This window comes from Echiichthys vipera, assembly GCF_963691815.1.
Source record: "Echiichthys vipera genome assembly, chromosome: 12".
Classification (NCBI taxonomy): Eukaryota; Metazoa; Chordata; class Actinopteri; order Perciformes; family Trachinidae; genus Echiichthys; species Echiichthys vipera.
This window is the reverse complement of record NC_139837.1, coordinates 10609927-10631467: the sequence shown is the minus strand read 5'-3', so window position 1 is coordinate 10631467 and position 21541 is coordinate 10609927. Positions and strand designations below refer to the sequence as shown.

General features: G+C 41.3%; 3 protein-coding genes across 3 annotated transcripts in view; all 3 read right to left on the bottom strand.

The window, feature by feature from the left end:
* Positions 1 to 549: 549 nt before the first annotated feature.
* Positions 550 to 4408, bottom strand: sumo3a (small ubiquitin like modifier 3a). The gene is made up of 4 exons (XM_083924075.1): positions 4277 to 4408; positions 3307 to 3435; positions 3101 to 3172; positions 550 to 2912 (listed from the first exon to the last, which is right to left on the bottom strand). The coding sequence occupies exons 1-4, from the start codon at positions 4295 to 4297 to the stop codon at positions 2850 to 2852; spliced, it is 285 nt and encodes a 94-aa protein (XP_083780201.1). The 5' UTR covers positions 4298 to 4408; the 3' UTR covers positions 550 to 2849.
* A 2881-nt stretch (positions 4409 to 7289) lies between these two features.
* On the bottom strand, positions 7290 to 15199 carry pttg1ipa (PTTG1 interacting protein a). Its single transcript, XM_083924701.1, has 7 exons — positions 14943 to 15199; positions 14006 to 14058; positions 13626 to 13734; positions 12002 to 12104; positions 11187 to 11252; positions 10022 to 10068; positions 7290 to 8088 (listed from the first exon to the last, which is right to left on the bottom strand). Exons 1-7 carry the CDS (start codon positions 15025 to 15027, stop codon positions 8051 to 8053), a joined length of 501 nt encoding a protein of 166 aa, XP_083780827.1. The 5' UTR covers positions 15028 to 15199; the 3' UTR covers positions 7290 to 8050.
* Positions 15200 to 19452: 4253 nt separating this feature from the next.
* myo10l1 (myosin X, like 1) overlaps positions 19453 to 21541 on the bottom strand; it is a gene marked incomplete at both ends in the record, with an annotated part of 44277 nt that continues 42188 nt past the window's right edge. The window contains 4 exons of the mRNA XM_083924933.1: positions 19453 to 19557; positions 20468 to 20659; positions 20772 to 20944; positions 21096 to 21450. Of these exons, the coding sequence (XP_083781059.1) occupies positions 19453 to 19557; positions 20468 to 20659; positions 20772 to 20944; positions 21096 to 21450 (825 nt within the window). The remainder of the gene's footprint in view (positions 19558 to 20467; positions 20660 to 20771; positions 20945 to 21095; positions 21451 to 21541) is intronic.

The window sequence follows — 21541 nt, the reverse complement described above, 5'->3', positions numbered from 1 at the left end:
TTGGCAGAATTAAACCGTATCTGACAGAGACGTGAGACATAGTTCACTGGCACCATCTAGCTGTCAATTTCCTTCAAGACACAGGTGGTGTTTCCATCTTTAGTAGGCTACATGGGCATACATTTTTAGCAGGCAGGGCCAAGTATACAGTATATGTAGTTCAATGACAAGGGACAAAATGTACAGTTTACCAGGCAGCCTAGAGGTTAAATGGTTGACCCATGTCAGGGTTTGCTGGCGGGAATCTACTTGTAAAATGCTATTTCTTAGTAGTAAAACATTTTTTTTAAATCCGGTATTGTATTTTTAGATAAGCTCATTCAGGGACATGCACTGCAAGCTAATTTAGCTAGGTTAATTCAATACATTGTGTAGAATTGGTTTGTCCTGTGTCCTTGCACTATAACATTAATAATAAATATGTAAAATAACAGATTGATTTCTTTGCCTCCTAAAAAATATTCCCAGAAGAGATTGTAAAGCTTTAGACATTTGAGTTTGATTCTTGAATTCTCAAATACAAAGTAATGATGCGCTCAAGAGCAAATCTGAGTACCAAACTATATTTATTGTATACAGTAGTAAAAGACCACAAATAATGTACAAATCAGTAGAGAAACAAATAACATGACAAGACGTGGGCCCCGTTCTTCGTATATTACATGGCTCAGCTCGTACGTTAGCAAGCTCAAAGGATCCTCGTCGAGCCAACTCTGTTCTTTGAATGCAAGCGGAAGGCTATCTTGATAACTGTGCTTATTTTGTAAGACATGTGAAGCTAAAACCAGAATCTCTACATGTGACTGGCTTGTGCAGAGGTATGTCAAGAGTAATCACATAGATTTAGCATGTCTTTACCACAGTTTTACAAAATGCTTGTTGTTAATGACTGTGGGAAGTATGACATCTGGGTAGTCCTTCAATAAAATGTAATTTTGTATTAATTTGGGCCAGAGTGGACTGTAGTGGATATTTCAGGAGGGCTTTTTTTTTTAATATTCATGTTAAAAATGAATTTAAAATGTTATTGTACTGGCATTAGCCTTTCCTTTATATAGACAAAACAGTTGGGTTCATAATGCGCAAAAAGAAAAGTTTCATTTATTTTTTGTAAATTGCATTGGTTTTATTTGTTGTACTTTCTAGTATGTATGGCTACTTAACTCAAACCCTATTCAGTAATAATAACACTAATCAATGAATGCCTCTAAAGAAAGATTAGCCAAACCCAAGCTCACACCATGCCAGAAACAATCAAATCAAGCCAGCTCTTATCTGTGTACGAAGAACGGGGCCCTGTGGGTACAGAACACTTATTTCCCAAACTCCCGTTGCCCCCCCCTGCCCTCTGGATATGCAACAAACTGCATGCATCCTTCTCTGAAATTTAAAATATTGGAAACACCCATTACTGCATGGGATATTTTCACTGTTTGCAAAACTGCAGTCACTGCAGAAACTTTTGCCTTTAACACACAAGGAAACAGCTTGATAGTTGACACAGCAGTGAAACTTGTCTTGAAAATGTGTTACAAAAACATACGGACGTTTGTTGTATGTTGGATATCCTTAAACTGGAAGCTGCTCCTCTTCAAAACATCTAGAATCAGCTGTCCCATCAGCCTACATTCGCAATGACAATACAGAGATAAAACCGCTGACCACAAGACAGCATTGACGAACAACCTTCCAGTCAATCCCACCAACAGCCCACCCCTCTACTTTAAAAGCACAAAATGTAAAACTGACAAGCAGAGACACTTGTAAGAATACCATAGGGATTGGCCACTGGCCCGCTTTATCAGAAGGAAGGGAAAGCAAAGAAGTTATGTATTCCACATCAAGAGACTGTCCTTACACACAGAGCCGTACCAACTCCAACAAAAGATGACCCCCCCCCCCCCGCTCTTAACAGGCATTTGTTTGGATGAGCGAATAAAAGTCTGTACCACACAGATACCCACAGAGAACCTTGCTCAATTAGTAGAAGTCGAAGAGGAAGCAAATAACATTAATGAAATACAAACTCTCTTTAAATGTGACAGTTTTGACCTTGCAGTTTGCTTTCAGGGTGATCCAAGTACATCAAATATGAAACAGAAGTTCGGTATTTGGAGTATTGGTCCAAGACCCGCAACCTTTATCTAACATCCACTCTGATACTTCTGTACAGGAAAGAAATCAACAAGCCCCCTGGGTGTCCGTTCTTAAAATAAAAAATACAAAAACATCGCAGAACTCTTTAGCAAAAGCACCTAAAATGCAGAGAATTAAAATACCTTTTTGACAGAAGAGCAGGAGTCACCGTTCAGACAAAAAACACACGGAAGCGAAGTGAAATGGAAGGCGGGTGTGTATTAAGTTCATATAGTGCTTCCACTTCAAAACATTTTCATGCCTGCTGACTGTGACCCCCGGACAAAAAACTGGCAGGGCCTCACATTCGACCCCGATGGATGAAAACCATGACAAACTAGTGGATAGTAAGCGTTCACTGGAGAGTGAATGAGAAGCATTGACAAACCAGGAACAGCTGTGACATGCTGTTGGTCCAATCACAGCCTGCGGTGCCAGGAGGAAATGTTGTCCTGATTGGCCGACGGAGACTGTTGACACGCACAAAAGTTCAGTCCTGGCTGAGACAGTACATAAACAGCTGAGGAGCCCCCTCCCCCCCAAACACCTGACAAAAAACCATGACAGATATCTTTAAACTGAAGAAATAATAATAATAATAATAATTAATAATAATAATAATAATAAGCTGAGAAGAGCGATGGGGAGGGGAGGGACAGTGAAGGTGGCTGAGGGCGTGGTCTGAGGGTGGCCGTCGATGAGGTGGAGAGGGCTTAGCAGTGCCCGCCTGTCTGCTGCTGGAAAACATCTATGGTGTCTTCATCTTCCATCTCCAGCTGAGAGGAACAGAGGGAAAGATATTCCAGTAAGTCGATGTACAAAGTAACAGGTAAAATGATGCAGAGAATGGAAATATAAAACTTTCAGGCGCCGATTGTCTGAATTGTGCAGTCAATGTTAAATCAACGTCTCTCTAAAAAACATTTCAAAAGGATATAATGGTGAACAGAGCACTGTATCTTACCTGTGCAGGTGTATCCGTCTCATTGATAGGCTGGCCATCAAACCTGAACCTGATCTGCCTTATTGCGAGACCCTGCAGGACAAGACATGAAGATGAAGGTGAAGCTTGCGACTGCTGGGGGAGGCTGATTATGGGTGTTATAGCAAAAGTAATTGCATGTTGATGAAGAGGGGGGGATTGAGCAGTCATTTGGGAAGTCAGCTTACCTGTCGGTCACAGTACGCCTTCATTAATTTGCTGAGGGGTGTGTGTCTTTTTATTTTGAACTGGACCACCGACCCATCTTGCCCTGCAACCTTCAGGTTGATGTGATCGTTTTCAGTTTTTACTCCCTCCTGCAGACACAAACATAATTAGCATCAGATAAACAACCAACATCAATGTTACACTGACTAGAGTCATAGATAAACTACAGAAATAGCACTATTAGAGACGTATGACAGCCAAGTAAGTTACCAGACTACAAGCTACACATCCTGCAACTTTAAGTAAGACATTTCCAGCGAGCACGTTGTGTAGTGAAGCGATATGGTAACACAGTTTCGTAGATATTTTAACCAAAACAAACTTACATATGCAGAATAACGCAGGCAGGCTTGCTTCAGACACCGATGCTAACGTTAGCATGATTAGCTCCAGGTTGGCGCACCAGCCCTTTAAGACCGATGGCGAGTTTAGCTGACGGCTAACGCTGCTAGCGCTTTTGTTTTGATGTACTGAGGCAAAACAAGCACGGACACATTAAAAAGCACCAAGAAGAGCACTGCTACTTTAATCTTTAGATGAGTGCGTCACCTCCATTAGCGCTCTTTTGTCCCTGTTGCAGTTGCGGCATTTGCGGCGTTGCGGACATAGCGTGGTCCCGTTACGACAAAGAAAAAAAAAAATCCGCAAATGACAATCATGGTGTAATTGACATTTCTGCTGCCGATCTTCGAGGCTCTGGTTAGCAGGATATAATATCGCACATTCAACATCTACCTTGTGCTGCGTAAGCGCGAGTAGATGTGAATATGGATGTGCGGGCACTCATTCATTTGCGAAACAAACACTGCGCCGATTCAAAGAAACGTGCAAACCAGGCCATTTTAGATTGCACATATGAGAAACGGTTCGGTAGGAACTCGACTGAGCCATCGCCACGAATCTGCAGCTCTTTAACCCTTCATTTCTTACCTTGGGCTTTTCCTCTGACATCCTGGCTGTATTTTCGTGTGCGAGTTTTCAAAATAATCGGTTAATTGCGCTATATTTGTCTTTCTGCCGCCTTCTGTCCTCTCTTTTCCTCCGCTGACGGGTGCGCGCTTTGGACCGAAGTTACAAATCGGCGATTGGATCTGACAGGACCACGTGACCACTAAACCGCGGGAGCGCGGACGCGGGAGCGCGCATCTATGCTAAATACTCGAGCACGCGAACTGAAGAACCTATGGAGCTAATATTGAAAGAAAGCAAGCATGCCTTTATTAGGGGAAATTCACTTTTCACTCTTGTTGTTTACACACACACACACACACACACACACACACACACACACACACATACACACACACATAGGCCTCAAATATGCACACGTGCACAAACAGGTCCCGTACTCATGCATTAATGGAGCTGCCCCATGAGAAGCACCCAGGGCATTTTTTTGGGATTCGCTGCATGGCTCAAGGGCACCTCTCCAGCTACCAGTCCACCCTCCTCTCTTGGTCCGTATGGGTGGCCCTTTGGTTCCCAAGCCAAATCCCTGTGGACTGAGCCACTGCATTCACAAACTGCATTTGCTGTGAATATTAAAACACACACACACACACAATAGTTTTAATAAAACCACAATAGGCCTACAGGCAAAACACCAACAATAGTCCACTGAAGAAATTCATTATATCATGTCATATCATGTCTTACAACATTGCCAAGCACATAGCCAATATCCTGGCACCACTGGTGGGCAACACCCCACACCACATCCAAAACTCCATAGACTTTGTGCACAAGGTCAGAGACTTAAAAATGGATCCAGATGAAACCATGGTATCCTACGACATGACCTATCATGTTCACCTGTATTCTAACCATCAAGGGTTTGGCCACAGTAAGAGAGCGGCTCACACAGGACAGCTCCTTACACAACCGAACAAATCTCAAACCAGACCGCATTTGCCAACTTCCGGATTAATGCCTGAACACCACATATTTCTAACCTCACTCTCACCAGATGAATTTCATTCCCCCTTGCTTCTCTCATCTGGGATCGCTCCATAGCAAAGTGATTTCAGGAGGCTGGGCCTTATCAAAAATCCTTACATATGATTGGATAAACCACTTGTCCATCATCTTTATTGACGTACTACTTCAACCACTCACACCGAAACCAACCTGTGACGCTGATGAGCGCGACGGGCAAAAACATCGTTTACACCAACAAGAGCCTTCAGAGCCGTTCTCTGGTGTTCTTTTAAAGACGAAATGTTCGCTAGATTGAACACGGATGAAATAGCAGCATCGATGTTGACGCCTGCTTCCTCGATTCGAGCCGCCATTATTGTCTGAATCACAACAGTGGCTTCTACGCTACGTCACATGTATAAAACCCCGCCCAGTGGTCCTGATTGGCCTGACCATTTTTTGCGTCTGGGATCCCTCTGCGATGGAGCGATCCCAGATGGTTGAGTGAAGCTAGGCGGAGTCAAGATAGAAGCAAGGCGGAACGAAAGTCATCTGGGAATAGTCAGGTTCACATATTTCCAGTTTAATGGCAAATCTTACAGACAAAAACATGACTGGGCCATGGGTTCACCAGTATCCCCTATTGGGGCAAATCTATACATGGAGGAGGTAGAGGACAAGGCTTTGAACTCCTTTATAGGAGTAACACAGAGCCATTGGTTCAGATATGTGGATGACACATGGGTTAAAATCAAATCCAAATAGGTGCAAACTTTTACCGAACATATAAACTCTGTGGACCGAAACATCAAGTTCACCAGAGAAGAAGTCAAGGACAATAGTTTGCCTTTCTTAGACTGTCATGTCCATATGGAGAATGACAGGAGCCTTCACATTGGGGTATACAGGAAACGGAGCAATGTCTACTGTTTGACTCTCACCGCCCCCTGGAACACAAGCTTGGAGTTATCAGGACACTGCAACACGGAGCTGATAACTCCAAGCTTGTGGAGTTATCACAGGCCCAAGGGGAAGAACGCAAGTACCCGAGAGGCACCCTCACAACTTGTGGCTACCCCAGCTGGACCTTTGTGAAAACGGCAGCTGTTTCCAGAAAGAAAACTAAAGTGGTTGAGAAAGAAAAAGAAAACAAGAGAAACAACATAGTCATCTTGTATGTGGCTGGGGTATCAGAGACACTCAGGAGGATCTTCAACAAACAATGCATCCCTTTGTATTTCAAACCCAGTAACACACTCAGACAGAGACTCGTACATCCGAAGGACAGAACACCACACCACCACAAAAGCAACCTGGTTTATGCTGTCCAATGCAATGAGGAATGCAAAGATCTCTACATTGGAGAAACAAAACAACCACTGCATAAACGCACTGCCCAACACAGGAGAGCCAACTCCTCAGGCCTGGACTCTGCTGTCCACTTACACCTCAAGGAGAAAGCCCACTCCTTTGATGACAACAATGTCCACATCTTGGACAGAGAGGACAGATGGTTTGAAAGAGGAGTAAAAGAAGCCATCTATGCAAAAGTAGAGAAACCATCGCTAAACAGAGGAGGGGGTCTGAGACACCACATATCTCCAATTTACAATGCTGCCCTTTCATCACTTCCCAGGAGATTCAACAATCTAACCTCAAAGAACAACTGTTCACACATGGCCCGGGTGACCCCAACGACTGTCGTTCAGACTCAATAGAGCACTAACGAATTCGAAACCAACTGCCCACCAACGACTGTCACTCTAACGACGGTCGTTGGCACTCGAGGCACAAAGGGTTCCAGTGACATCATCGGCCTTGTGAACGCCCTCACCACAGGTTAAATACCTGGATCTCCACCAGATAGTTGGACCAGTCCCAGCCTGGTCAGATGTGTACATGAACTGATGAAGCCTCTTGGATGAGAGGTGAAACGTCTTCCTAGACAAACAACCAGTCCAGTTGTTTTTGACTGAAATTTATTAGGGGTTAACAATGACCTGGACAAATGAGAATATTCACAGGAACATGTCCAAAGTCTTTATTTGGCATTATTGGTGTACAGGGCATACAGGCAAATGTAGCATTATAGGCTAGGAATCCAACTTTAGGATCCACACATTCAACTTAACTTACATGATAAATTATGGATGATTTCATTTTGGCCACTCCTAATTGCTTAAAAATAATTTCTGTCAGTGGAACCGGATGAACATGCAGCAGTAACACAATAAAAATGCCCTCCTACATTTCAGAATAGAAATGAGTCCATTTGAAACTTGGGAGGAAGAAAATAACACAAAGTACAAAAATAGGTTATACTGTTCTAAGTATATCTCTAAATCAGCAGCAGCTCAGAGGAGCAAAACAGATTCAATCTGAAAAGATACAACTGATTTTCTTGAGAAAAAAGAAAGAATTGTTCAGCAACCAAACTGGATTATTTCCATTCTGTACAATTACACTTAAGAGTTACCCTAATAAATAGTATATGTAGACTGATGCTATATGAGTCACAGGATAGACTATCATGAAGAAAACGTCTGCCACATCTATTTTAGCTTTTGGTTACAGCCTCTTAGGTTATAACATTGATCACAACACAACTTTTCATTGGCTGGCCGGACGAGACTGCCTATACAAAACTACTGTCCCCTTTCTGAAACGGTCTTGGTTAAAGTTTACACCAGTTCTCACATCTACTTTCACAACTGCGAGACAGGTTGTTGATGTCTCGCGGGAACAGAAGGGTCTTGATGTAGGTTTAATCTCCGTTCACAGATCCTCTCACGCAAATTTGGAGTATGGATTTGGACCTTTTAGACCTGTAGAAGAAAGACAATCAGTAGAATCATGCACTCATTTAAAAGAGTAGTTTGAGAATTTACAGAATATGTGTACTTGTTTTCTTGCTGAGATTCTCAGTCTATCAGATATCTATATCTATATATATATATTTCTGAGTTTGGACAACCTAATAACGTATGCCAATATTTGCCTTATCTTCTGCGTTCTCAGTTACAGCATCAAAGGAATGTAATTCAGTACCAGGTGACATCGGAAACATCAGTTATTACCGTTTCTTTTCAGGACAGCTGAAAATGTGGCTCATTAATAAACAGTTATGTGTACATTAGGTCTGTAAATGCGTCCCCTGCTGACTTCTTGGTTAAAGTCGTGTCCTGCTGCCTGTTTCTTATGTGCTCATGTCCTTTCTTGTGCTTTGCATGTTAGAGTCCAAATCAATGTGTTGGTGCTGCATGTCTGTGCTCCGTGCTTTTATGTATCTGGGTGTTTGTCCTGTTTTAATCTACTGCAAAAGGTTATAATGTCCACAACGTATGATAATGTCTTATGTATGATGGGTGTTATTGTCTGTTTATTATATTATCTATTTGCCTCTGTCTGTCAGTTTGTTCTACTATGTTGTTGTTTTTTAACATTTGCCAGTACATGCAATCTTTATCTGAAATGTTAGGTTGCCTTTTCAATATCTGTCCGGGGACTACAGGTGTCCTCTTTGGCTCACTTACAGCTTGGCTGTTGATTAGTGTGCAATGTCCCTGAAATAAACCAATATATACAGTAAATATGTTTAGGGATGATAATCTATAAAAAATAAATAAATGCATGCCTATAAAGATGTGTTCTTAGGAGCTTCTTTACACAAGCTGATTCCAGAGGGTTGGAGCTAAGGCTTGCTGAATCAGTAACTTCTTTTAAAATATTCTTAAAACATACTTCTACAGACTTGCTTTTAAGTGATGTCATCTTTTTATTTTTTATTATATTTAACGTAGTATTTTATTTGACTTGCTTATTTAGTTTTTATTTTATGGTCTTTCTGCTGTCCTCTTACCTTGTCATCTGTTTAGCATTTTTCTTGTTCATCTGTCATTTCTACTGTAGTGAAGAAGCGGCCTACTCTCTACTCGCCCTGTTGATATGAATATACTGTGTATGGATCTCTGTGTTTTTGTCTTTGCTCTGCCTGTCATAGCACATTGTAAATGTGTGTTTTTAAAGGTCATATATAAATAAAGATATTATTATTATTATTATTAATAAAAAAAGCAAATGCATGAACTGAAGTGTGACATGTTCTCATTGACTTCTACAATCAGACTTATTTTTTGCAACCAGTGGAGTCGCCCCCTGTTGGCCCTTAGAGAGAATGCAGGTTTAAGGCAAACAAAATCACCAACCAGCTGAAATTTACTCATTATAGCGTTATATTGTGTTTGCATAAATCCAAAAACCAATGTCACAAAACAACACATTTTTTTAGGGTTGCGGTTGGTCGCAGTGGAGACGCCAGGAAGTGATCGCACCAAACAAATGAATAGTCTGACACTTAACTCCCCGTAACACCACAACATGTTGTTTTGACACTTAACATTTATAGAGTCTTAATATATATTAGCTTTTAAAGGCGCTGGTCCCTTTGGAAAGAGCCAGGCTGGCAGTTTCACCCTGGTTTCCAGTCTCTATGCTAAGCTAACCAGCTGCTGGTGGTAGCTTCATATTTACCGTACAAACGTAAGTGTAGTTTCATTGTTCTTATCTAACCTTCAGCAAGAAAGAAATAAGCACATTTCCCAAAACCTCAAACCATTTCCTAAATAACATCTGTCAATAGGATAGAATAAGGCGGCTTAATCGTATTTTAAAAAACAACATTCAGGTAAATGCACTATGTAAATACAGGCACATGTAGATGAAAAAGAGAAAAGCGTGTCAGCAAATGAGAGAGCTCACCATATTTGGTCCTGATTTCGTCATGTCTTTGTTTCATTTCTGCTCTCCTGTGGGGACAAAACATTCTCTTCTGAGCAACACAATGACTCAAAACAATTTTCACACACTCAGAGTTATGTGGCCACAAACCAGTTTGGGATGGTTACAGTTTGACGTGTGCTTTTGTGGCGTGCTATGGAGGAAAGTGATATAGATCAGGACCAACAATGCAACAGGGGCAGCTGGTGTGTCAGGTGTCCACATGTTGAGATTATCAAAAGGGATAGTTTGGATATTTTGAAGTGAGGTCGTTTTAGGCACTTATAAGTAGCTCTACAACATCAAAATAAGCAAGTATTGTATTGTCTCTACCTACGAGTCGTATTCAACATACAAAGAAAAAATCTTTGTTTGTCAGATCGTGGCAAAAATCACACCATCATATTTTGAATGTTTTTTTTTTATGAAAATGAAAATAATGATGCAAAAATTATCATTCCCTCCAATATCGTGACTCATATCGCGATTGCAATATCAAAATAATCACAATTTGATATTCCCCATATCGCGCAGCCTTACTGCTGGATAAGAAGGTTGACTTAACTTCCCTTGAACTTAATAAAAGCACTGCCACAACTGAGCAAACTGATCAGCACACAACACTCACAGTCCACCCAAAGTGAGTCAAGTCATTACAGCTGATCAGTCTACAGTGCCACCAATGCTACACACAGGTTTAACATGGAAATATGACTATGGGACCAAAGTAAAGCAGGAAATAAACATCATTAGGGCAAAGCAGTATGGATGAAGAAGTGGGATTTCCTGTTCAAGAAGAAACCGCTCTTGTGTCGTTAATAAACCTGTAAATCTTCCACACAGGGAGGGCTGGGAAAAGGCGGTTGCGGTGGAGAGAGGGGTCAGATTGCATTCAACAATGCACCGCTGCACCATCGTCCAGTTTCAGTAAATATGCAGTCTGATACTCTGAATATGTTTATGTTTTACTTCATTATTAACTATTTGTATGACAAATTATAGTCCTTCTTGTGCGACACTATCTCTTGAAGCAGTTTATTTTTGCACAGGGGAGACACTGGTAACTAGATTTATCATGTATACACTCCCAAAAACAGAAACCAGGTCAGGCTTGAAACCGCATTACACACAAACATTTATTTCTCACCTTTCTTCCTGCTTGGTTTTCGTCTTACTGGCCTGTTTCTGCATCTTGGCCTCAAACCTTTTGGATCTGACACACAAACCACAAAGTCCAAGGTTAGATAGTTCGATAGGTCACAGGAAAGTACGCGGTGTGTTTAGAGTGCAGACACCATTAGGTAACTACACCAAAGCTATAGTATGTGGCCTTATTATCTTCACATAATTATACTGAGATGTCCCCACATAGTAAACATGTTCACATACTGTACCTAAAACTAACCATTTATAATGTAAAGCATAACTACAGCATTTTTGTAGTTGTACCTGATTTTCAAGAGTTCAAGGCAACACAGGGTGAGTAATCAATATGAAAATGATAATTTTGAGGATGGAGAATTCCTTTAACACCTAAATGTAACTTGGATCCCTATCAAGCCACAGATAAAACTATCCCATCACTGAAATGACTTCTGTCGAACTAAAAACCACCCTGGAGGTACCACATCCCCATTCGTCTCACTGCTTTGTACTACTTATGTGGATAAGGTGATAAGTGTAGATATGCATATCTCAGACTGCAAGACAAACATTGATGGAAACAAATGAAAGGGGAGGAGTGGGAAAGATGGGACCGGGGGTTAACATGCGAAAACCCAGGAGGCAGATTAACTACAAACCGGATATACATCACAATACTTTAAACATACATTTCTACTTCCCACACTGTTATTGTAAGTGTGAACATTATTATTTTATTCATGCATGATGTCTAATGCAAATTCCTTCCATCATAAGTCATAGAGCAATAGGGTCAGCACTAGCTCACTGCACACTTACCCAAAGTTCTCACACTTGCAGCAGCAGAACAGGCAGACCAGGAGGGCGATGATGATAATCCCACCAACCACTGCCAAGGTGATGATCAATATCTGGAAGTTCACTAAAGACGGAGAAACACACAGTGACAAAGTTATGCAGGGATCCACAGATCTACCTTTAAAATAGCAAAAAATATATGTTGCACATTTTCTTTTCTTGCTTTTCTGCCTGAGATAATCACTCGTATCGTTGTATGTACAGTATATTGCAACACTCTTAACCCCTTGTGTGTTGCTTGATTGTGGTGTTATTTTAAGAAAGTGAGACATAAAGGTTAGTGAAAAGACACAAGTGGATTAAGCGTTTACAGAAGCAAAAGGTAATACTGAGGTAGAACGTTTATAAAAATTGTCCTTGTGAAGATTGCTCCTTTCAGAATGTTTAATTATCTACCTGTTAATGTGGAAGCAGCAGTTTGCTGTGTGTGACATCGACGTGCTCGCTAAGGCTGATTCCTTTATCATCTTAGATAGTTTCATTGACAGTAAGAGGCATTTTTTCTTTCATACTGTGGGATCTATCCTTTAATATTTGCTTGTATTAGACCATCATGAGCAATGTTTTCACTATTGCCATTACTGTATTTGCACTATAGGCTATATTTTTGAGAAATTAAAATTCCCAACAGCTAATGCTGCTGTTTTCATTTGAATTATCATTTAAACCATGTTTGATTTCCACGCTTTGAAAAACTCACAGTAAATTGTGTCCAGCATAATTCTCACAGGCACAATTGACCATCGCTTTGTTTAGAATGGCTTTGTTGCTTTTATATACACATTTGATTTGCTTAAATAAGGCTGTCTTCATTTGAACCTGAGCCAAAGAAACATCTCATGAAAAAACAACTTCTTCAGCAAACTAAATCACAGAGTTGGGCTGAAAAAATAGAAAACCCATCCCAGCAGACAAGACCAGTGCAGGAAAATCTGTAAGAGACTAGATCTCATTACTCAAGATTGTGAAGAAATCTTTTTGGTTGCTGTGTTTTGATGTGTAATGTGCACATGGTGCCATCTTCAATGCATTTGACATGGTTTTCAAATACATAAGGCATTGGCAATGTCATTATTTTAACGTTTTGCAAACAAACAGTGCACAGTGCTGCTTGTTGTATGGTGGTATTTAATATAAAAGTCAATGAAATGATTTCAGTGTGCGTATGAGTACTTTTTAAATTGTTTCAGCCCATTTGAACAATTCAGCGATAATACTAATAACTGTGAGCATTTTGGTAATTTTATCGTGATATGAGATGTTCGTACCGTTTCAGCTCTATACTGCACATGTTCCCACTGCTACTTTGCTCAAACATTCATCAACATTCATTTAAGCACTCATTGAAGTTGTGTTGGGCTGTGATGAGTCGTTATATTTTTATTTTATGTTCATCTTGCTTCTGAGTGTTTAGTTGAGGTCTTTTTATAAGCTTTTACCTTCTCCTGCACAAGCTTTTATATGACTTTAAATGAATGCATATCTGAGTATATGTTGATAAATGTGTGATTATATTCATGCCAACGTCTTTGTGTGTGTTTGTGTGTGTGTGTGTGTGTGTGTGTGTGTGTGTGTGTTCTCATACTCCAGCAGAGCCCCCAGCGTGCATCATTCAGCGGACAGAGTGAATGGGGTGGAAGGATAGTCTTCACTGGATACTTCATACACGACTTGGTTTTGATACACCACAGGCACTGTATTAAAAAAAATACATAATGACCTTTTTATGATTTGAACAAAATGATGAATTTTAAGGTATTTAGGTCAATAGAAAATGGAGGAGGGTGGGAGGGGATGACAGATAAATTACTCCTCAAACCAGTCTAACAGGTGAGGGGGTGGAGGAGGAGCCACTTGCTCGAGTTCCTCCACCTAGGAAACTTCTATTTCCATCTCTCACACTAACACACATTCAACACAGACTGAAATCAGCAGAAACTAAAGATTTTCTCCCCCAGGACTTACCGTCACATTTCTCAGGCATTCCTCACAGTTGGTCCCATTTTTTGCCTCACATACTGTGTGGGAGGGGAAAAGCAGTTTAGTTGAAACACCCAAAATAATCCACAGGGCGTAAATAAGGGAGTGAACTCAGACAACATGTCTGTCACAGGTACAAACATGTTCCCTCACAAGAGAAAGTACTCTGTTAGCTGAAAACACTATGATAAGCTGATTAAATGAGGCCTTCATTTGCCCACTGCGGTTTTTGTAACTACTGCTAATCCTCATGGGATATTTTTCCATGGAGACGCACCACAGTAAACACACAGGCTTCAGACCAGTCATGTTATTATCAGCAGACTGCACAGGACAACAGCAGGGTTTGTCTAAGTGTAGCCACATTTCTCTAAAACTGAGGTGTACACAAACAAAGTCTTATGTGGGTGGGTTTTTTTTTCTTTTGTAGCTGCCCCTGCTGGTTTCTTTACCCTGACACAAAAAACTGAGGGGGGTCATGAACTGAAAAGAGTTCATTGTTCCTGCTGAGAGGTTTCAACAATACACAAAGATATGGAACTAACAGAGGCTCAATGATAGCATGCAATAACTTTTTGTCTTGCTTTAAGTAAGATGGAAAGATGCCTTTACCTATGACCTTCTTAACTATTTTATGAGGAATAACCTTAAACCAGACATAAATGAAAACAATGGAAGTGTAATGCAGGACCAACACAGCTCACATAAAGTGTCTTGGTTTCTTTATGTCCTGTCCTATTCCCATTATTCAACAGAACGTGTAAGACACACAAAAATGATTAGAATAACAGCCTCAATACATTTGTGTTATTAACATTTGCCCTAGGGCCTCATGAGGCAGCTAAAAGCGACTGGATGAAATGGAGAATTAGCAGCCATGAAATTCCTCCGTCACCACAGAGTCACTGATTCCCACTCCTACCGTCGACAGGTGCGGAAGACTGAGCGAAAACTGTCGCCAGTCCGAGGAGAAGCAGTAAAGCGGCGAGAAAAATCCGTGAATCCATCCCCACGGCACTTGGACGCGGATTATTCCAGGTGACTCTTCGTCTGAGAAAATGTGAGTTAAAAAACAAAACAAAACAACAACCCGTGAGAGCAAAGCCAGGAAATGTTTCGGCTGCTGAAACTCGAGAAGTGAAGTTGCCGAGAAGGAACCAAACGCTGGATCTTGACGCACGCTCATTACGCACAAAAGGACAAAAGAGGAGGGAGGCGTGTGTGTGCACTTTTTTCCTTGGAGGCAGAACTAGAGCAAGACATACTCCGATGCCAATACAGCAACGTAAAAATACTCACTTGCAAGTAAAAGTCCTGCATTGAAAGTGTCACTTGAGTAAAGGTTTTATCAGCAGTGCTTAAAAGTAAAGTCTGCAGATGAATGGGTCCTTTCACTTACCAGCTGTATATGTTAGTCGGCTTTCACACAACATTGGCTATTAATGTAAAGTCAACTGGAGTTGCTTTTAACTAAAATAGAGGAATGTTAAGTACAATTCTGTCATCTGAAATAGAGTAAAGTAGCACAAAGTGAAAATATAGCAAAATGGAAGACACATAGTTCAAAATATAACAGAAATGTCACTTGAGTAAAGGTTTTATCAGCAATGCTTCAAAGTAAAGTCTGCAGATGAATGGGTCCTTTCACTTACCTGCTGTATTTGTTAGTTGGCTTTCACACAACATTGGCTTTCACACAACATTGGCTATTAATGTAAAGTCAACTGGAGAAGCTTTTAACTATATTGGAGGAATGTTAAGTACAATGCTGTCCTCTGAAATAGTGTAAAGTAGCATAAAACTAAAATATAGCAAAATGGAAGACACACAGTTCAAAATATAAAAAAAAATGTCCCTTGAGTAAAGGTTTTATCAGCAATACTTCAAAGTAAAGTCTGCAGATGAATGGGTCCTTTCACTTACCTGCTGTATGTGTTAGTTGGCTTTCACACAACATTGGCTATTAATGTAAAGTCAACTGGAGTAGCTTTTAACTAAAATAGAGGAATGTTAAGTACAATTCTGTCCTCTGAAATAGTGTTAAGTAGCATAAAATTAAAATATAGCAAAATGGAATAGTTCAGAATTATACTTAAGAAACCCCAGTTCTTTAACAAACATTATTTTCACTGTCTGTGTGTTTAAATAAATCCACAAAGACAACAACAAATAGAGGACAATAATTCCAATAATTTATTAAAGCATTATTTTGTAAAGCCAGTTACAAATTAAAAAAAAGAACAACACATATCTCTCTCTTTCTCTTTTCTTTTTTATAACAAGCACAATGTTTCACTATGTCAATGATGATAATAAGCATAACATAAGATAAGAACAGCCCCACTCTGGCCGCCTGCGGCTGATAACAGGACCCTCTGTGGTGAAGTTGCCCATCTGAAATGTAACTTCAATTAATTTTCTCTTTAGAAAACAAACTGGATCACACTTCAGCAGCTATGGGCGGCTTCTTCCTACTCAGTGTAATATCAGTGACAGACAGAACTATAGATATAGGATAACTAGAACAAACAGCAGGTTCCTCATTAGAGTAATTATGGCTTATGGGTTCTCTGGTTCTCTTTTCATTTTAGCCAAAACTAAAATAACCAAAAGTTCAAACAGGAACCTGTGAGTGAGTTCTGCTTATTCTACCTCTATATGCAGGATCCCAGGGCTGTGTGTATGCGCCCAGGGCCATAGCTTTCACTGAGGACACTGAGGTCATGTCCTTGGAATTTGTTTTGGGAACTTTGGGCATTTTAGCAAAGGTGGTGCAGGGAATTTAAACTCTACAGTGGAAAAAGTAATTTATGGTTGGCCGATTCCAGTATTTTAAAACTATTTCTTCATTATACCTGCAGGCTAAATTTAAAAAATAGATAAAATAGCAAAAAATCCCGAATTATAATACAGCTTTTGGGTGTTTGGTGTTATTTTCAGGGGTTTGGTTGTGGGTTGAATGTCTTTGACTCTTGACCTCTGTGAAGTCCTGGCTACGGCCCTGAACGTGGCACTCCAGATAGACGACAGGCAATTTCACCCTAAGAAGTTCAACTTCACTCAAATATCAGGCAAACCACAATAGCTTTCAGGGCAAACATTGACACAGAAAACAGTTTAGAGACTTTGGCTAAACCACACGAGATAATTTATTGGACCGTGTTTGATATTAGTCAGTATTGTTTCGTGTTATCTAAATATTACCCCTGGATATTTGACGATCTGAGTGTTATAGGGATATTGCAGTCTACCTGCAGTGCAACAGAGTCAGGTGAGATGACAGTAGAGTGACTTCACTTTCAGTCCAAACACACACTTGCACACACACACACACACATGATGCAGTGATGACTGTCAGCATTTCCAGTGCACAATTAAAACCATCTCTGAGCCCATATCCTCACAGTGTCTCATCTGCTCCTCTTACACTAAGACTGAACAGAAATCCAATATATTTGTAATACATTATCCTCCCAAACACACCTTGCAATACATACAATACAATAATATATAAATAACCCCCTAATCCTAATAATCACATGCTTTTCCCTTTAACTCTCAATCACAACGCCATTCTTTACGAAGGTTAGTCATGTAAATACGTCTTATTTCCAAAGAATACACTCATTATAATCACTTCTCTTTACTCATTTTCCTTTTCTTTTTCAACTGTTACACCATAAATACACTCACACACACACACACACACACACACACACACACACACACACACACACACACACACACACACACACACACACACACACACACACACACACACACACACACACACACATACACACACACACTCACACACACAGCAGCATTCCAGACACAGCACTTCAGGGTGGTTAAGATAGCAGAGGGCATACAGTACAGTACTAATAGTAGTATCAGTAAAAAAAAAAAAAAATCACATGTTCATTAACAGGTTGGAAATGGAGCTCTTATGCCATATTGTCTGAGTCACTGATCTTAATAAAGAAATTAAGTGAGAATAGCATGAGCAGACAAGGATATACAACAGTTTATGGCTCCAACTGATGCTGCAGAGTGAGTCCCACAGATGGACAACAATGATAAAATCAGCAAAATACTGTGAAAACACCACCGCAACAGCAGCCTGTCTCATTATGGTCTGTGTTTTTACAATTAATTTCTCTGTGAGTCACACTAATGGCACAGCCAGTGAATGATGTACAGTGTTGGCGTCATCTTCGGACATACAGTGGTCATTATTAACACCGTTCACTTGCATGTATCTTAGACGAGAGGTGTCGCATTGCATTTAGTATGGCATCTATATACTGTACAGTGCAGTGGCCACCTTAAATTCAATAATAACTCTCATAATGATATACAGTACAAAACAATACAAGTTGGTTCAGTTTTACATGTATGTGAATATACAGTAGATATATGTAGTGTGTGTTACATGTAGACATAGATAGGGAAATGTTTTGTCTCGTACTATTCTGGTTGATATTGTTCTCCTTGTAGAGCCGAGAGAGGCTTTTAACCACGCGCCGACTCTCCACGTCAAGTTAAACATGACCAGAGAGCCTCCAAAGCAAAACCTCTACTCTTTCTTCTCAAGAATATCAATCTGATATTGTTCAGAAACATTTAAAGCCACTTCCTTTGGCTGTGACTTCTTCTTGTGGCCACACGGTGGCGCTGACGAGTGAGCGAGTGAACACCATGTCTTGGCGGGGAGCCAGAAGAATCATCATAGAGTCCTTTTTCTCAGTCACAAACAGATTTGATACAGCCGATGTGACGGATAAACAACAGAGTAGAGAACAACAGAGAGAAAGCAAGCAAGAAGTTAGCATAATAACTTAATATCAGTAGCAAACAAAGACGCAACAGAAGTGAGGACACGTGAAGAGAAAGAGAGAGACTCTTGAAATTGGAGAAGTGAGAAAGAAACAGATTTAACTGAGAAAGTGTGGCTTTCTTCTGTCTGGCAGTGCACCGGGGGGTCGGCGGGTGGGCGGGTTTAGGGGGACCACCTGGGACAGACTGGGACTGGGTGGCTAAGTTGTGCTTGTGATTACCGTTTTGTCCGAAAGGGGGAGCGGAGAAAAGTTTGGAGTGTGCTTGAACATCTACATGCAGGACTACAACTGGTTATGTATTTGAAAGGGCTGTCCCAAAATACAGGTTGTTTTCTTTGTCATGCACATTTTTAAATAGATCCCTTATCCCCCTATCCCAAGTGAGACCCAAGGCCAGACGATTGTGCGATTGGCTTCTGTATCGACTTCTATCTCGCCATTCCCCCGTTTGATCATCCACCATTATTGATCCAACCTTGAGGTATAGCTGGTTGGTGCCACTGCCTCCATAAAAACCAACCAACTAATGCAGGGGAGCCGAGGCATCTGTTGCCACCGGGGGAAACGAGGGCTCTGACCAGTTTGTGGCAATCACCTGGCCCAGGAACTGGTTATGCTGGTCACTGACATGATGCTGCAACGTTTCTTCACCACCATGTTAATGTAAGCCCTCATGATCTTGGTAATCTCTCCGACCTAAAGAGAGAGAATAAAAGTTGTATGTTGATAAAAGTGTCATGATCTGGCTGTAAAATAAGGGTCATCTACAGGTTTCTGAAGAGTCGAAATTAAGCTTAAAGCAATTCTTACCTTTCTGGCATTTTTACACTTTTCTTTTGTAATGTTAAAATGCTCGTTATAAGCGTACAAATATTCAATTCTCATATATTTCTGCCAAAAGTCTGACCAATAATTTTATTCGGTCCTACTAAAATGATTTGCTGAGCTTCCTGCCTGTCATCCGTCCCTCCGTTTCACTTGCACTGCTCATGCTGTGTTCCAGTACCACGGGAAGTCTGAAGTTTCTGGCCTTCAACTAGGCAAAGTGCACTGGGATGCCTGTCAAAGTGGAACCATCTCATCTCATCATCTCATCTTCATCCACATATCCGGGGTCGGGTCGCGGGCAAAGTGGAACCTCCTACTAAATTTCGCTAGTAGGAGGTTCCACTTTGACAGGCATCCCAGTGCACCTTGCCTAGTTGGAGGTCCGAGACTTCGGACTTCCCGTGGCACCGGAATGCAGCATTTCTCTCTCACCGCATGTTTCGGGGGAGGAGGGAGTGTCAGAGGCCAGGCTTTAATGTGGGTGGCTCAGGATGTCACCATCTTGGCACTGCCTGACGTCGCCTAACTCCTGACTTAACCAAAAATAATCAAAGAGGTGGAGAGTGGATGGAGCTGAGGCGGGTCCAATGAAGCCTACAGTCTATGATAGCCACCTGTGACGGCACCCACCTGTCACACAAAGCCACCACGCCCTTAACTACACAGGTCAAAGAAAAAAAATCAGCTTGATGAAAATAATGAAAATAATCTTTAGTTGCAGCCCTAAAAACAAAAGAATAAAAAAAGAAAAGGTAAATAATAAGTAATGAGCTCTCACCAGTGGTGTCTCAAAGAACATTTCCCTCTCATCCACGATGATCTTGTAGGTGCAGGGTTGAGACGCCCCAAAGAAGGTGATGTGTTCGTACTGGAAGGTCTCCAGTGGCTTAGGTTCACCTCGTTTATACACTGACATATTGTCAGCGCTCACACTCAGCCACAGATCATGAGGGAAACCACCCTCTTTACACTACAGAGGCAGAGGAAACAGCAGAGAAGAGAAAGAAAAGGTCAATTGTCAGGGATTTTCTAGTCATTGCACAAGTCTCTGGCATCCATCATTCCTTCAACTGCTTTCTCACCTCCACATCAAACAGAGTAGATCCATATCCGGGCCACTCTTTGACAATGCTCATGTATTTAAGCATGGCCTGATGCTGAGGCATGCCCTGCAGTCGGGTCCACTTCTCCAGAACACTGGTCCGTGTGGCGGACGTCTCCTCCTTCACCCACATCTCCAGCATCTGCTCCTCCTCTACCTGCAACAACACCGTTCAGTCAATCAACAAAGAACACTCTGTCTAACTATCAGAAGATCCATCTGTCATTCAGTAAACCTTCTGCGTTGTAGTTAGGTGTAATACACATGATTTGCAGTAAATGGGCTAAAGCTTCACTTGCACCACTGACCTTCTGCTTCTTCAGTGACCCTGTCTTGAAGCTTCTCCTCAGGGTGCCATCCAGGAAGCTCGGGGTCCTTCGTTTCTCTACCCCGACCCCGCCGACTCCCTTTCCTTCTGCCATTCCCTTCCCATCTCCTGCTCCGGCTCCGGCTCCTCCGGCTCCACCAGCCGCCCCCACGCCTGGCTTGGTTGAGTGAAGGATGCGATTGCGGAGACGTCCGATTGGATAAACGGTTCCCAGGCTCCACCCTGCCCGACCTGCCCCATCACCGTGGAGATACTGGAGACGCAGAGCAGCCAGGTGCTGCAAAGTCTCCTCTGAGGCTGGGAAATGACCGCTTATCAAAGACTCATGAGCCTGAGAAAGAAAACAAGAAAGGGAGACAAAAATCTATCATACAGGCCTTGACATAACCTTACTAAAAAAGAATTTCAATGAGTAGGCTTAA